This window comes from Punica granatum, chromosome 4 (assembly GCF_007655135.1).
Source record: "Punica granatum isolate Tunisia-2019 chromosome 4, ASM765513v2, whole genome shotgun sequence".
Classification (NCBI taxonomy): Eukaryota; Viridiplantae; Streptophyta; class Magnoliopsida; order Myrtales; family Lythraceae; genus Punica; species Punica granatum.
Window position 1 is genome coordinate 33,301,315 of NC_045130.1, and position 17,941 is coordinate 33,319,255.

General features: G+C 40.1%; 1 protein-coding gene and 1 long non-coding RNA gene across 3 annotated transcripts; both read right to left on the bottom strand.

Annotated features, from left to right (window-relative positions):
- Positions 1–8,264: 8,264 nt before the first annotated feature.
- LOC116202617 lies at positions 8,265–10,634 on the bottom strand. The gene is made up of 3 exons (XR_004156101.1): positions 10,267–10,634; positions 8,961–9,025; positions 8,265–8,800 (listed from the first exon to the last, which is right to left on the bottom strand). It is a non-coding gene; the product is annotated as an uncharacterized LOC116202617 (long non-coding RNA).
- A 4,323-nt stretch (positions 10,635–14,957) lies between these two features.
- Positions 14,958–17,565, bottom strand: LOC116205500 (cytochrome P450 CYP72A219-like). Of its 2 annotated transcripts, XM_031538125.1 has the most exons (5): positions 17,246–17,565; positions 16,617–16,834; positions 16,287–16,531; positions 15,782–16,172; positions 14,958–15,697 (listed from the first exon to the last, which is right to left on the bottom strand). In XM_031538125.1, exons 1-5 carry the CDS (start codon positions 17,508–17,510, stop codon positions 15,269–15,271), a joined length of 1,548 nt encoding a protein of 515 aa, XP_031393985.1. In that variant the 5' UTR covers positions 17,511–17,565; the 3' UTR covers positions 14,958–15,268. The 2 variants fall into 2 exon arrangements, with proteins under 2 accessions (XP_031393985.1, XP_031393986.1); XM_031538126.1 differs by lacking the exon at positions 16,617–16,834 and having other exon boundaries at positions 17,246–17,385.
- Between the last annotated feature and the right edge of the window lie 376 nt (positions 17,566–17,941).

Here is a 17,941-nt window from a genome sequence, read left to right on the forward strand (position 1 = left end):
TTCTTCTGCCATTCTTTGCTGGAAACGAGTAGGATATCGATGAGGTGCCGCCAGTTGTTAACACCTAAATTCCATAAGTGTGTGAGTTTAATGTAAGAAATTATCTCTAAAATAACATGCAAAGCAATGAATAAGAGCAGAAATGCATGAGATGCATGAATTTTCAAAACTAATGCTGTCATTCATATTAACTTTGAATGGTTCAAAGTGCAATACAAATTTTGAAAAGATAGTCCTAAATCGGTCTTCCAACGTGCCCGAGGTGCAAGCGACCATCACCATGGAAAGCACCGGTGAGGGCCTGGTTGAGGTGTCTATCCTAGGATGTGCATGGACCTACACGGGCCCTCTTCCCGACCCCTTCCAAGGCAGCGTTCGCTTGCGCCAACTCCTGGTCACGCTTCTGGAGTTGGGCGCGGGTCTGTGCAAGTTCCTTCTGTAGTTGGTGCCGATCACTCAGCTGCTCGTTTTTCTCGGCGATCTCTCGGCGGAGGCGATCCCTTTCAGCCCTGAGATTGGCGAGCTCGGCTTGGATGGCCATGTCCGGTACCGGTGCCCCGGATGATGCGGTACTTTCTACCGGAGGGGAATCTGTGAAATCATCATTCTCTGATGCATCCCATCGATAAAAGCGGAGGATATATTCCTCCGTGGCTTGAAAGTCTCGTTCGTCTTGGGTCGGGTGCTCGGGGAAGTAAAGATGTTCGATGACCGTAGTCCGCCACGCGGTCATAACCCGTTCGATTTCACTTTGGCGATCTATGGACGTCTGGTCCTCCCGCCAAGTATGTTCAAATTCGGTTCGCGCCGTACCTTTGGGAACTGTCTGTAAGCCACCTAACTGCCTCACTACTCGCGCCGGAAAATAGGTGGTGGACCCCGCATGGCTCACGAGTGGCACTCCGTTAAAATCAGGACATTTAATGGTCATGGGTCCGGGTGGCATCCACGCGGCGCGCCATTTAAAGCCCTTTGGTGCTATTTCGCGAAAAATTTTGATCCACTCGGAGACCTTGCGTTCTTCCACACGCAACAGAGGTAGTAACCGCGAAATGATAGACTCCGGACGTGTGAAAACATAACCGGACGAACAAGGCCAAAGGGGTTTGCATGGCTTTGGAGCCAAACTTGCAAAAGGATTGGGGACCCTCTCAACCTTCGATCGGTCTTTCTTGTAACGCGATCAAGGGACCATATGGTCTCGGCCAACAAGGCCACCTCGTATTCGCGGCCTCCCATCACTTGGAGGACAACGCTAGCTAAGGCTGCGTCAATGTGACCGGCCGAGCGAGGGAATAATAGAGTCCCGAAAATTAAAAATAAGATTGCATGACAAAAATTCTTTTGTAAAAGATCCCCTTGAACCTCGCGCGTTCGTATCTTAATAAAATGGAGTAGTTTCGCGGTGGCTATCTCTGTGCCACCGGAATATGCAAGTTCGGCTTGTAGCTGAGACCTATGCACCCCGAGTAGACGCGATACCAAAACAAGTCGGGTGGTGTGGAAGTTAGGTTCCACAATGTCGCGGGTGGCTGCAACTCTTCCGACGAGAATGCGATATTCCTCGATGGTAAGTGTGAGCTCAGTACCTTGGATGTTGAAAACGGCGTGGACTGGGTCCCAAAATGTTACCGCTGCTCCCAAGAAGTTCCAATCCACTCGGCACATAGCTAGCATTGGTATATCCCCAACAAAGGTACTGATGTAGTCGCGGTTGACCTGATGTAGATGAGCCCAGATGTGACTGATTTCCTCAAGTGGTGGCGTGACCCTGTCGAGGTGTGGAAAGGAGACCGAGCGCGCCATCTCTTACCAAGATGAAAGGAAAACCGATTTAGGACTAGTTAATGTAAATGACGCCTAATTTTGAAATTAGATGATGCATGGGTACAGAAAATAAATGCCCACGGCTTAATGTATACAACGTACATCTCTCTCAAAAACAGAAAAGGACTCAAATGGCGCGCAGGCCGACTCGATGGACTATTACTGAAGTCGGGTTGGAATATGGCGTGGAGCTCCTGCAGTATGCATGGTTTTGGCACTACAAGGACCGTGCTACCTAAGGATGGGGGCCCACGACTCAAGGGTGTCAATTCCTTGAAATCGAGCGGGATTCTTTTCAAGGCCTAAGCGACAGTCGAACTGCGCGCCGTACCCCTACTTCGAACCCCTATCTAACCTATGCTCCTATAACCGGTCGTGGGATGCGACCCATAGGTACCTAGAAGCTAGTATGTTATGCAATGCGTGTGCGGGAAATAAAAATACATAAAGTAGATAAGCGAAAAAAAAAAAAAAAATTGCGGAGAGCGATAAATAAACAAGCAAACAAAGCAAGCGGAAACGAGCCCGAACCCTCTAAGTGTCCCCAGTGGAGTCGCCAAGCTGTGCGCACCCGAATTTCATCTCGTCGGGGCACGCATGCGCGTGCCTAAATGCAACGCGGCTTAGGAGTATCCACCTTCCCGGGGACGCGCGACGGACGCACGTGAGAAGGAGTCGCCACTTGCCATTTTACGACCCGAAGGTCGAGGGCCGGCAAGTTACCCGGGTCTAGGGGTACGGGGTACACCTAATTGCTAAGGCATATGGTCTGCGAAACCCGAGGTTCCGAATTCGGAGGTTCTGTTACATGCGAGCCTATATCTCGCATGCCCTATCGGTACTCTAGCTTGTCTAGGCTTGCCATTTTTATTTAATTACCGCTTAATTAAGTTCTGCTCATCTTACGCGTTTTGACACCGTAAATTCGAAGAAACACTCCGACCGTCTGCTCTCCGACCGGGATTCTTACATTAATAAAACATACAACATAAATCCTCACATTGTTCTCTCAAATAAATAAAATACAAATTATAACAATTGGATCCGGTCGGTTCGCATTTCGGTAATTATTCCACTCGTGCTCGCCGTGTAGTTTGAAAAGACTGAAATTGAAATTAAAGTGTGCTCTCGATGTATAAGGGCATTGGACCCATGATCGTCGGTTATGGGCGTTGGACCCAATGTGAATCGAGTCCTAAAGGATCGGGCTCGATCCGCAATACAATCAAGTGCAAAAGATGTAACAAGTAGGTTCAAATAAACAATCAATGGGGTTTTATTATCACCAAATTTACGTGGATTAATTGATTATTAACCGAGGAATCTTGGCATACAAATCCTACCCTAAAACAAGTAAAAAGCAAGACGGAAAATGGCATGTAGCATTCAGCATCATTTACCGGACCTGACAGACTGTGTGTGTCCGTGATCAAGTCTCGAATGTGTGGGTTGATTTTAAAATGTTATGTATCGTGACACTTTGATTATGATAGGTTATTATAGAATGTGGATTTTTGACACGAGAATCCTACAGCCTAGTGCCTAGCCCGCTATTCCCATTCTGTTTTCTATTAGGCCGAGTATGCGAATAAGTCAAATGTTGGTATCTTAAACCGTTATTCCCGATCTAACTACCCGAGATCATGCATAGATAACAATAAATTGTAAATACGCCTTTTTGCCTTTGTATAGAAAATTTATTTTTGAAAAGAGAAAGACTACGCAATGCGGGCCACCTCGGCCTGTGACCGGCGCTGACTGATTCCCTGATTCTTCTAGGGTTATACGAGAACCCCAAAAAGTCAAAGAAACGGTCAATCTATCCGGAAGTGATCTAAAAAGAACTTCCACACCCCGACTTGAGTTACCTAAAATTAGGAGGCCTCGAGTCAAAACATGCAAGTTCTTCCCAGACGTCCATGTCACATCGGATTACGAGTCTCAGATTTTAGTATGAAATTTGCGAATTTTGAAAAGAAGGCGTCAACATGTATTTGCAATTTATCGACGCGTATTTCCGATTAATTACCAATTCATGCAAAATTATTAAGGTCGAGTGAATTAATTAGTCAAATGAACGTCCCGTTTACCCGATTGGTGAAATCATTAAGTTTAATTAAAATCTGCTGAATGCTTTATTTTATTTTTTTGGATTTCGAGCCGTCGAAACGATCAATAATAGATCGCCTGATAAACTCTAATTTCCAGTTATCTCGAAAAATTTGCAATAAGATCGAACAACATAACGTAGAATAATAAGGACTAATAAAGCAACAGAAAAAAAAAAATTTCAAGGACTAAACTGAAACAAATCAAAAAATTTGGAGAATGATTTTTTTCTAAATTCTATAAAATTTGGAGAATGTCCGGGAAAGTATAAAATGGGCTAGGGTTATTTGAAATTAATTTTTTTGAAATTCAGGGTTTTTTTTTTTTTTTTTTAAAAAAAAAAAATGAATAAATGTTGCAGGGACTAAATTGAAACAAATCGAAAAGTTTATCGGAGCGATTTTAAATTCTAAAAAATTCGGAGGATGTGCTAGAAATAATGAAATAGCCCAGAGTATGTTTGAAATGAATTTTTAAATTTAGGGCTGATTTTAAAAAATAATAAATACTCCAGGGAATGAATTGAAACAAATGTAAAAGTTTTCTGGAGCAGTATTTGATTCTGAAAAAAATTAGGGATGTGATGGAAATATCGAAAATGCCATGGAACTGGTTTAAAATTGATTTGGGAATTTGGGCAGGATTGAAAAAAATGAAAATTCGTTGCAGGACTAGAATGGAACAAATCAGAAAATTAGAATAATCGGATTCGGTATAATTTTGATAATCTATGCAAACAACAAGCAATTATTTCATGTCATCATCATTCAAGTAAGCATGATATTTAATATAAAGCCCTAAACATGCCGCTAAGTTGAGATTTTTACCTAACCCAAAAGTTTGGGGGCGTTTCTGTAATATGCGAAGATTGTCGGACGGACGGGTCGGGTCGGATCGGATCGGTCAGCCTATCCGAAGGAGGAAGCCGCCCGGAGAGATCTTGGGCTGGACTGGATTTAGGATCGGGTTGGGCTGGATTTAGGATCGGGCTGGGCTTGGGCCGCGGAAAGCTTTAGGCCGCGGCTGACGGGCTGACGGGCTGGACCTGCAACAAGGAAATAGTGGGCCAAAGCCCGTCAGTGAGGAGCTCCGAAGGAAGGTGGTGCTGGCGGCGCCGATCGGCCGCGAGCGGCGGTTCCGGCTGTTGGACGCCGCGACGACGACGCGAAAAGGATCGGGTGAGGGGTCTGAGCACCGCCTGGGTCGCGCCGGCTCCGATCTGGGCTTCGCTGATGGCTGGGATGGTCGGAATCAAGGCAATTTCACCGTTTTCCGGCGTTATTCCGATCGGGCAACGATTTGCCAAATTTCCCCAATCCGAGAGGAATCTTACGATTTCTTTCTGTGGGTTCCTTTGTGTCCTCGCCGAATTAGGTTTTCCCCCCCTTTAATTGCAATTTTCGGTCGAGATTTCAGCCGATTTGGGGAGGAAATCGCGAAATCCGCGATTTCCTATTCTGGGCGGCCGGCCAGATCGCGGGCAGCCGGTTGCCGCTGCCCGGCCTACCCGGACTGCCCAGAACAATTTTTTTTTTTTTTTTGAATTAGGGCCGGCGGGTCACGGGCAGCCGGTCAATGCTGCCCGGCCTTGCCCGGCCCTGCCCGAGACTTTTCTTTCCTTTCCTTTTTTTTTTTTTTTTTTTTTAAATTATATATATATATATTATTAATTAATTAATTAATTAATTAATTTTTTTATTTTTTTATTATTATTATTTTTTTTTAAAAAAAAGAGTGATAAATAGAAAAATGACAATTTTACCCCCTTGGAGTCGATGGACCGAAATTGGGTGCTGACAGGCCTATTTCGGACTCGGGTCCATCCGCAACTCAAAAGCTTAAGCTTATGAATTGTTAGACCATTGTCCCTTATAAATATATGGATTTCCTCTCAATTTTTTCAAGTGGGACTACTTCCAACACCTACCCTCACCATTCTCCATATATGAGAGAAACCGTCCTAACAATTCTCCCCATTCTCGACTATGTGGAGTACTTCGAGCCGGACTTCCACTTCCGGACTCGGATACCAATTATTAGGCCCTTCACTAGCCACGAGTTCCACACTTAGGCATGTTGTGGTGTGGACTTTTCCAATATCGTTACCTTAGACTCCGATACCATTTGTTAGGAAAAATTCATAGGTCTATTTCGGACTTGGATCTATTCGCAATCCAAAAAACAATGGTCTAGCAACCCATTCGCTTAAACTTTTGAGTTGCGGATGGACCTGATTCCGAAGTAGGCCAGTGAATTTTTCCTAATACGATTCACTTTTGAGATGCCTTAGGATAACCTCTCCGACTTAAATCCCTTGAAGCCTTTGCCCCACGGTGGGTGAATAAGATGGGCAATGTCAGTTCAGTTCTCTCCTCGCTAGCTTGTTTCCCGACTTTCGTTGCATTGTGAAAGACGCAAACAATCATTGGAACTGGTGACTATAGGCTCAGAATTTTCGTAGTAAATCATCATAACTTGGAATACATGAGTCAAATAAACAACAGTTTTGCAGCTAGGAAAAAGTTTTCTAACTTATATTAAGATAAGGTAGACTTTCAGGGGGTATAAAATGGAGGAATCACGATCACCGGATACCTGGAGTCTACCCGTGAGTGAACAGAACGAATCAAGGAGACCTCGGTGGTAACAAGTTAATTGTGGACAGCAGCCTATTTATACGAGAGAGAGAACAGGCCATGGAGAATTTGTGTGTAGTGCCAATTGGAAACCTGGGAATTTCCAGGATTATGTCTTATTTTTCGTGAATTGAGAAAAGTTCTTATTTTTTGTGAAAACTCTTAAAGTTTATTCACCATTCTCAATATAAAAATTAAGTATCTTAATTTCGTTAAGAATAACATAATAAAAAAATTGAAAGAATTTTGAAAGCTAAGATCCGGTTTATTTTTTGAAAATTCATTCTCATTTTCATATCTATTTTTTCTCCTTTTTTAAATCTACTTCTCCATGACGAAGGAAATTTGGTGCCATGGCACAAGTCGCCAACCGAAACCATGAAGTCTCAGGTTTGATCCTCGTTAGTGGGACTTTTGTTCCCATTTATTTAGTTTTGCTCTTTTTATTCTTGTAGTAGATCATAAACCTTCCTTATAATCGAAAAATATATTTCTCCACATAAAAGTATAAGATTTCGTTTACAAATGTTAAGGTGAAACCTTTTTTTAATGTGAGAATAATCGAAATAATCACATTTAAAACAGATTAAACGGGACGTGAATTAGAGTTTAAATGAAGAAGTTATGGGCAACCAAAGTGACAAAGTCAGAAACACCGCGATCAGTTCGTAAGAGCCTCAGTGACAAAACGCTATGCAAGATTTCGATATATTTCCCCCCGAGCAAGTGTGATGTCGACTTTGTGTTTTTAAATAGGAATCTTTATAGCTAAGGGGGTATATTTGACATTTAAGAAGTTTATCTATAGAGATTTGGTAGATATTCTTTCTGTTATTTAGTTTAGGCAAAATTTGTGTATCGTAGGGGGTAATATATAGATTTGGAGGCTGCACAATATTAGAAGACGCTGGAGCATGAATTTTGCGAGAAAGTTCAAGGCAAAGAACGAGAGAAAGATCAAGAAGATGTTTGTGGATTTGAGTTGGCGAACCGGATTTGTTCTTCTTCTTCTTTGATTCTATCTTAGTTTATTGTTGAGAAAATTACGCCATATATCATATAGTTTCATCGAATTTTCAAATATATCATATGCTTTAAAAATTACCAAAAATATCTCATGATTTACATTTTGTTCTAAATCTATCCCGTCATTTTATCTTTTGTCAACATTTAACTATATTGCTGATGTGAAACGTAAATGGACCCATTCTTGCCACTGTGGCAATTTACTCGAGATAAATTTGAGAAAAAATTAAAATCATGGGATAGGTTTGAAGTCTTTTGTCATGACTCGAAAATTCAACATAATTTCCTCTGTATTTCCTCAATATCCAATATCACATAAACTATTTATATAAAACATGCTTCCCACATCTTCCAAAAACATAGGACCAATCCAACAAGTTCTAATAAATATATACATCTTAACAAAGTATTTTCTTTTCAACTACATATCTAAACCAATAAACAAAAATTTCAGGTCATAACATGATCATAGCATTCTACAAGAACTTACTACATATACCATGAGTGGGCCTAACTGCAAAAATCGTCCACACTGATCCCCGTTGTCCAAAAAGTTATCATGTGCGGCTAATCTAGCTCCTAACTCATCTGAATATATATATATATGTGTGTGTGTGTGTGTGTGTGTGTTTGTGTAGGGAGTGAGCTGCATCAGTGAGTATTAAATTTCACAATAAAATGAAGTATTAAACTTGTGTATACACTCACATCAACAATTACAGTCATATCATTTACTTCAAAATTTCTAATGATATATGTATACCTACTTTTCAGCCTTGAACCTTTCTCCTATTAGCCAAATCAATATTATATAACTCAAGCAATCATTCTTAAGGAACAAATAATAGTAGCCATAAGGTTGCAATCTTCGTAACAGATTTTCGACGATACCGTGACACCGCATTCATATCCACAAATTCCTCATTTCATTTCTCATAAGCGAGGGCTGCCCATTATCCTCCGACAACAGTAATCTAGACGTCCATTTTATATCCCGTCGGATCAACGGTTTAAGCGTCCCTTTTTATATCCCGCCGAATCAGTGGTCTAGGCGTCCCTTTTTGTATCCCGCCGGATCAACAGTCTAGGAGTCCCTTTTTATATACCGTCGGATCAGTGATCTAGGCGTCCTTTTTTATATCCCGCCGGATCAGCGATCTAGGAGTCCCTTTTTATATACCGCCGGATCAGCAGTCCCATGGCTATAAACAATAGTATCACCACACCGCAATTAAGCGAATTCATTTAGAATAAATCCTCAAAATTCTCATACTATCTTCATTCAACTTATCTCATTTAAATAAGCATTTATATAATTATTAAAGATTAAATTTCATTTTATAGTGGAATAAAAATACTCACCGAACTCCAAGATATAGTCCATCGAATCGAGCCTTTCAAATGCCGAGATTCAATCTCCTCGGTCCCTAGTCAAGTATAAGCATAATAAGGACTAAATTATACATACATGATACATTACAATATCAAACCACCTAGCACACCCGTTTACTGATTAACTATTTCTTTTTAGAATTAAATCACAAGCATAGCCTCTTTGGCCTCAATAAGAACAGATCATATATTATAACTAGACAATATAATCACTATACTTATTGGTGCTAATTGATCTCTCTTCCACTTCGAAAATACTTCCATCATCAAGTTCACCTCTATCCTGTCTATACTTCCCATCAGCCCCATCCAGTATTTTATTCACACACAAATCACTACGACTTACCCTTATCTACATATAATTCAATTCATCCACTCCATACACTTATTTCCAAGATAAAGCTCCTAAATTCATCACACGCCTCTTAAAATCACACACATTCCAGCAAACAAATTATATCACAAGATGCAATATCTCCAAATGTTGTTAGGCTTCCAATTCCGATTAATTAAATCATCTCCACAATTCTTTTAATAAATAAATATATACATATATTTATAACTTATATATGTCATTCCACAATGGTATATAGCACTCACCGATGATTCCCAAAATAATATATAATTCATCGAATTGGCCTTCAAAATGCATAATATCAATCTCCTCCATCCCAATCGATTTCAAGCATAACCGAACGAGTTATATATCATTACCATTCCCATGACAGGCCATATTCCAAATTGACCTTAAAAATAAAATATAATCATTTAGACCCCAATGGACAGGAAGGCATATGCAATTGAATATTTTCAAGTATCGGTCATACAACTAAAATTTATATACAGTAGCAGCCGCATTCTTCTTCACAAGATAACCAGCCTCATTTCGTAACATAATACCCCTAAATCCTATAAATTTACCTAAGCTGAAATAATAATAATAATAATAATAATAATAATAATAATAATAATCCAAGGCTTAATAGTGCAACTAAAATAGCTCTGAAGAAATACTTTCCTATCAGTTTTTCTCGTGTAAACTGACCTAAAAATAACTAACTGCCACTATAAATATTTCTTCCCTCTAATTAGCTTGCAATGTTTCCTTCACTCATTGCTTTCTCAAATTCCTATAATCTTAAAACAGCTAGATTGAGCTATCACCCAAAATTCCTTCAACCTAATAACCCAACTAATCATAACTCTTAACTTACCAATTGAAGAATGCAACAGAATTCAAACAACAGAAAGAATTTGAAATAGGAAATTCACGTACCTAAAGATACCCACAACTAAATTGGGTTCCCTAGTTCCTCACACCTGAGTCAACTAGCTGTTAGGCTTTGCTCCCATCTTCCTTGAACCTTTTCTCATATCTCAGAGCAGTTCTCCGTCTTCCCCCATCCTCCTCCCTCATCCTCGAGCTCAACCTCAAGCTCTGGTGCCCACTCTCTCTTCAACCCCTCTCTCTCTCTGTTTCTTCCTTCGTTCCTCAAGCTATTCTCCCTCTCTGCTTCGAGCTTCCATCACAGTCTCTAGCTCTCTCCGTTTCCTTTCTTTTGATCCGAACCTCCCTCTGTACTCCTCTCTTGGTCGCTGCCCATCTCGATCTCTCAACGTCTCTCTCTCTCTCTCTCTCTCTCTCTCTCTCTCTCTCCCCCCTCTGTTTCTTCTTTTTGGGCCATGTGGGCTCTAACATTTTTGTTTTTTTTTTCAAGCCCATGTTTTTCAGGCCCATATTTAACAATTTGCACCATAAATATATATACATAGTATATATACTTCCGACTCTTATAGTGTCATCAACATAGAAACTATATATATATATATATATACACACACTATATGCATGAGTGTGTGAAAATGCCGGGTCTCACACCTATTACGTTTCATTAACGGATAAATTGACGGCGGAAAAATCTGGAATCAAATGTAAAACCATGAGATATTTTGGATAACTTTTAAAGCATATGATAAATTTGAGAATCCGGTGAAATCATAGGATATATGGGGTATTATTGTTTCGAAACTATGTCTTTGATTAATTCGATGTTGCTTTTGATGAACATGAGGAGCTAAATTTCTTTTTCTAGGGTTATCAATGGAATCTAGCATTCGATTCTAGATTTTGTGACTTCTCTTTTATTCTATTGAATGAATTATATGTGTTTATGCTTATCTCGTGTTTAATGCTTTTCGATTGCTTGGCCACCTGTTGAATTGATTAGGTAACCTAGTTGAACTCAGAAGAGGAATTCTAGGTTTAGCCATAGATAGCATAACCTAAGTTCGATTTGTGTTGGAAAATAGAATTGATTCGTGAGGAAGATAGGAATATACCCAATCATCTTAGGTAACCGATTAAGGTTGATTCTTAATAGGTTCCCACTAGTTAATTGTCTAGGAGTAGAGTAATTTATTCGATACATAAGAATACGTCTTTATGACATTAGGAAGGTGCTTAAGGAGAGATTAGAACCCTAGGTTAACACACAATCATTTAATAGATAGAAAGTGAGGACGCAAATTTGGATAGGTGCTAGGGGAAGTTGTATACTCTAGGTTTGTGTTCATTAATTGTCTACCAGTTGAATTTCGTTGTTTGCTTTAGTTAATTATTAATTTTCTTAATTTTCTGAAATCATTCGAATTTGATCTTTTGGATAAAAGTAGGTTGCTAATTTTTGTAGTTAGTGGAAGTTTAGGATAGTCTCTGAGAGAACGATACTTATACTTATCACTATATTACTTGTTCGATAACGTACATTTGCATTGATCTTATTTTTTCGCAACAAGTTTTTGGCGCGATTGTTATGGATTGTTTCTTTACTTTCTACTAATATTAATACCAAGTAGTTCACTTTTAGTTCAAACTTTTATTCTGATTTATGCACTTTCTTTTTCCTAATTTTCTATTTAGGCGATGGCACCGAGTAATTATCATTGGCTAGCGGGGTCGATGTGGCTCAGCTCAGAAGCAACTGAAGTTGAGTTTGAGAGGACGTTTATAAGTTGTGGGAAGGAAGATTGCGGTCTGAGAAAAAAAATCACAGTCTCCAGGAACCGATTTATTTTAATTGGCGGTCAAGGCATTGAAACCTTAACCCCTAAATTCAATCTCAAAGTTCCATTGAGGATAGAGTAATTAATTCGATACATGGGAATACGTCCTTATGACCGGAGGGTAATTACGGAGAGATTAAAACCCGAGGTTAACACATAATCATTCAATAGATAGAAAGAGAGGAATCAAATTTAGATAGGTGCTAGGAGAAGTTGTATACCTTGTGTTTATTGATTGTTTACCAGTTGAATTTCATTACTTGCTTTAGTTAATTATTAATTTTCTGAAATCACTGGAATTCGATCATTTGGATAAAAGTAGGCTGCTAATTTAGTAGTTAGTGGAAGTTTATAATAGTTTATGAGGGAACCATACTTATACTTATTATTTGTTCGATAACGTGCACTTGCATTGATCTTATTTTATCGCGACAAGTGACAACACCCATATTCCAAATAGCAAATTTATCAAGCATAGTAAGCTTGTTTTAAATAGCCAACCAACTAATAAAGCTATGTCTTGAAATTACAGGACCCTTCCACACAAGATTATGCCATTGCACCCGATCGTCCTTGTGTCTCAATACATTCCACGCACTTGCAACTGAGAATCTCCCTTTATTATCCCCTTGCCAAACTACCTTGTCAATCCTATCAGTCAGGGTAGAGCCAGAGATGATTTTATTAATGTTCTGCCTTCTTAAGCCTATGCAATGCCTCAGCTGCTGACCTTTAACAAGAAGAACCTCAGACATTGTAGAATAGGAAGGAATTCCAAATCTCTGCCCATTTGTGTGCCTTATGAGAGGAGATTCTGAAGTCCAGTTATCATACCAAAAGAGAATAGATTTGCCATCACCCAACTCCCACTTAAAAAGAGAAAAACTCGTACTCTAAGCTTTAGTACTTTCCTCCAAGCATATGAGTAGTTGCCCGAATCCTTGAGTGGCCATAAGCTTCTATCTTTGATGATATTAACATTTAACCAAGAAATCCATATTAAGCCTGATTTTCTCAAAAAGAGCCAAATCAATTTAAGGTTACAAACTGAATTCCATGAACACGTGTCTTTAACCCCTAGCCCCCTTCTTTCTTGGGTAAGAATACCTTAGCTCCCCTAGCATCTGTTCTGTATATTACTCTTATCTCATATATTTCTAACCCAACGGCCTCCCCAATTGCAGGTGTTCCAGCTTCAAATCTAATCAAGTTACATATTAAGCTACATGGTGAATTAATGTAACATACATAAATGGAATAAGATGATGCGGATGCTCAATAGACACTAGAGCCAATGCTTAACTAGCCGGACTGCGAGTAAAAATTTGCTAGCCCTTTTGCTGCATGTTCTTTCCTCAATCGATCCACAGATGAAATACAATATCAAGAAAACTGTCAGGAGACGATATAAATCAACTCCACTCCTCCTGGTCTAACCTATTCAGAGCCAACATATACCAATGGCAGTTCAGTATAAAAAGTTTCCCTACCCACAACATTAGACACATGGTGAAAGACAATGTGTTTGGTCTCCTTTGATACCATTTCTATTAGTTGTCTTACATCAATCAGCTCATTCTGATCCAAATCCACAGTCTCCGAAACAGCTCCAGTCTTTTGGGCCACAATTTGACAAGGAACAATGGCACCACGGTGCTCCACAATTGTAAGTATAGTCTGAGACAAAAATTGAAAAGCCGTAAGTACCTTGAAGTAGTACAAATTTACACTGCAATCATCAATGATCATAGTCAAACAGCATGTCAACATAAACAACTGCAAGCTGAGCACGAAATCAAGAAAATCACAGATGCACTGATGTAGCAATTTCATCTACTCATAAGATCCAATTAGCAGGTGGTAAATAACTCCGAGAATGTATCAAGATTACGAGATTCTGTATCAAGATCATGGTGTTTTATGATGTAAAACAGCTTGATGAAGGAAATGATTTGGAAATATAAACTAGGTATGATGCGTAAATGAGGGGGAAAAAAAAAAGGAAGAAAGAAAGAAAGAAGTCCAAGGGTACGGATGCTTTTCATGAGGAGATGCATGTACCAACCTCATTCCCTGGCTTCAATTTGGAGAGGCCCCACGAGTTCGCCACTAGGTTTGCTTTATTGGAGCTATTCAAATTTTACTTGCGGTTTCTGATGTTGCTCGTATCGAGAATAACTGTAGTTGATTTGTCAGTGTTTTCTTACAAATGAATGGGGTTATCCATGTTTATCAAAAAGACATCAAAAGCTTATAAGCGGGTTTTTCGACCACTCAATTCAGGTGCGTTTAATCCTCTTCTTCCGCGCACATCTTTAAGTAGTCACTGAGGTTCTTCTGTAAATGGATTTGACATAACTTCAATTGATGCAGTGTTGACTTTTTTTCAAGTTGAAGGAAAAGATCAGATATGAACCTTACTAATTACAATGCATCAATGTCCTTTCAGGCAAACCACTGCATAAACTCCACGGGGGAAGCTGCTTTAAATAGTAAAAATAATGCTGATCGTAGGTTTCTATCCTGACGTTTATTTCCTTCTGCTGCTACAATATTGTTCTAAACAATATTAGTGTTTATCCCAGGTGTGCAGATGCATTCATTAAAGTTATATTTGGACATCCTCGAGGTCTCTCCCAGGCTCCGGGACAGAAACCTATACCAATTCCTGGAAAGACCTTCAGCAGAGCAACTTCTCGAGCTTCTTTGGTCTAAACTACGCCCAGCTAAGAAGACCTTTTGCCCATGCCAGTGTTAGGACGAGGAGCATGAGTCCTAGTTCCATTGATGGAAATCATACTTCCCGCTGCCTCTCTGCCTAATAAAAGAATTTCTGTCTAAGAGAGATCAGACAGAGAAGTTATATTGGGGTTGGGGAGATAATATGTTGGAAGAACGAGGAAATACATAGTAAGGCCACAGACACATTCTCGTTCTTTTCTTTCGTTCATTTCTTTAACATGTACATCTGCAACCAACCTTAGTTACTGTAACACGCAGGTCGTCAATATTGAAGCAGACGTGCTCAAAATCCTACACAATGCATAGTTAACTATGACCAGAGAAGGAAGAACTTATTAGAGCACAAAAGAACTGAACACAAATGATAATTTTTTATTACAAGGATTACTATACTAAACCGACTCGCATTAAGTGATAAGCCGATGGTAAACCTATTCGTGTGTATTGTGTTGACAATAACACATGTGATCAGCTCATTCAGCTCTACGCAAAATGATTTGAGCGCCATGCTGGGGATGGAGAGTGAGGAATGTTGTTGGGGAATGAGCATAAGAAGGAGAAAGCCCAAATGAGAACCTTTGCAGTATCATAGCCATCGCCATCTTTGCTTCAATCAATGCAAAGTTCATGCCAATGCAGATTCGAGGGCCCCAACCGAACGGTAAATACACAACTTGGTTCTTGGTCGCCTTTGAGATTCCTTCGGAGAATCTTTCGGGCTTGAATTCCTCGGCGTCCTCTCCCCAGTGCTCTTTATCGTGGTGTACAAGTAGTATGGGCACCGACAGTTCTACCCCTGCTGGTATAGTTAGTTTTCCAAGTTTCATTTCCTTGTGGGTGAAGCGGTTGATCATTATCCCTGGTGGGTATAGCCTCATAACCTCGTACAAGATCATCGTAACCTGTGAACAAAATGTATAAGAAGTCAGCTTAAAGTCGGAAATCATCCCGCACACTTGCCCCTGTAGAGAGAAATTTCAACGTACAATCTTAAGGCGATTCAGCCCATCTAAGTCAGGTTTTCCATCTCTTCCAAATACTTGCAAAACCTCCTCTCTTGCTCGGTCTTGCCACTGAGGATGAATACTCAGTAATATCACCGTCCAGACAAGGAGGATTGAAGTAGTCTCTTGCCCGGCAAAATAAAAAAGCTTACATTCCTCGATCACATCTTGAATGCTCATCCCTGTGTACTTGTTTCCTCTGTTTTCATGTTGTTCCTTCATGTTCGACTCCAGCAACAGTCCTAAAAGATCACCAGTAGCAGCCTCCCCTGCCCTTATCGATTTTTCTCTTCTACCGATGATCCCACGAAGCAAGGAGTGCACTTCTTCAGTCAAGTACTTCATCCTCCTGTTCGTTTTCGTGGGGACAAACCTACAAGCAAAAGGAACAAGATGAATATGTACACCGTTCATCTTACTTATGCATTATCATTCCTCGAAAATATTAGGAATTCAAGAGACTTATCACGCCGAGCTCCTCATTTACCTCCATCCTGGGATGTAGACTGTCTGCATGTATTGGATGGCGAGCTCAACTTGTTCTATTTGAAGCTCGAAAATTCTCTTCCCTTCTTCATAGCTACTCCCAAATGCTGTTCGAGAAATCACATCACGGGTCAGATTCCGCAGGTCAGGCCATGCATTGAGCTCGACTGATTCCTCAGTGGATGTCAACTTCTCCCATCTTGTCACCATCTCGTTGCAGCTTAAATAACAGGCAGGCAACATGAGCTGCCACATAAGAAGATGAAAGAAATTAGTCTGGATAGTGGATCCATTAGAAGGACGAGATTTTATTTTGGTTCATGGAGATTACTTTGAGTTTCTCTAAGTGGAAGGCAGGGTTGATGATTTTTCTGTGAGTTGTCCATTTCTCGCCCTCATGGTTTGCAAGTCCATTCGCTATTAACAGGACTAGTGGATTCTGAGACGGCTTTTCAAAGTCATATATCTTTGAGAAAATATCCTTGATATGGTCAGGGTTCATGATGTTCAGTCTTGGAGTCGGTCCCATCCAGTTGAAAAAATCCTTGCCTGCAATTCTCACGTGAAACCCAGAGGCCATTGCATATAACTTTCGTGGAAGCATGTCTTTTAGACCATTATATAGATGCAGCTTATGGTCGATCTTGGCTTTATGCTTGGTTAGGGAGTGATTTTAGAAATGAAAGAAAAACAGGAAGTTCACCCAAAACGCATAAAGACCTAAGGGGGGGTGGGGGGGGGGGGGGGGTGGAAAGCATATCGAATAGGAAGGACAAATAAACAGACAAGCTGATTAGGCCTAACACAAAAATTTGGTTGTACTAGACTTGAGCCTCCTTTCTAACCGGAAAAAAAATTCAGCAATTCTTGACTCTGGTCATCAAAGAAGGGTATCATTCAATAACAAAAAAATCGACCCTACTGGTTGTCCTCAGATCTCTAAGGATACATCTGACTTACCATAGGTGTTTACGGATTGAAGGACGAAGGGATCGATACGAGGCACTGGATCATCCGAGAGTCCGATGGGTCTAGACTTCGACTCTTTTATCATCTTTGCGCTCTCTTTCAGGTCTCCATACAGGAATTTGTATGGATTCCCCTTAAAGCCTTGTTCCCTAAGAAGCCTCTCGAGCTTCTTCGGCCTCAGCCACACCCAGTTCAGGACCCTCCATGCCCATGCCACCGCTAGAGCAAGGATGGCTAGTCCTATACCAATGTTCATAGCAGACGTTACCTCTTCTTTTCCTCTCTGTTTGTGTTTGTGTTGTTCGTGGGAGTGAGAATTAACGTCGAGGCCTTTTAAAGGGACAGAATGATTAAAAAAAGGTTGAGGATTGGGATGGAAAGCTCCTTCAGAAATGTCCAAATGTTTGAGGTCCATATCAGCTTGGGGTGCAAGAAAAATAAAAATCTTGACTATTCTCCCTCTGCCTCTTCTTCTTATCTTATCTTTTCTCTCCTTTTCCAATTACTTTTTAATTTTTTTTTAAATAGGATTGATCTTTCATGTAGGGTCTCCTTGGAAGGAGGAATTCACATAGACCAAACGGATATCACCATGTTGTAGTGTGTGACTGTTGCTTTTTATTATTTAACAAGAAATTTATTATTTTTAATAAAATAATGCATTGTTTTTATAATAAATGTATTAGT

Coding starts and splice junctions, on each gene's coding strand:
- LOC116205500 (XM_031538125.1), bottom strand. CDS start 17,510: ATGAACATTGGTATAGGACTAGCCATCCTTGCTCTAGCGGTGGCATGG. Junction 16,835..17,245: donor TCAATCCGTAAACACCTATG/GTAAGTCAGATG, acceptor TGAGAATTGCAG/GCAAGGATTTTTTCAACTGG. Junction 16,173..16,286: donor GTCTACATCCCAGGATGGAG/GTAAATGAGGAG, acceptor TTTTGCTTGTAG/GTTTGTCCCCACGAAAACGA.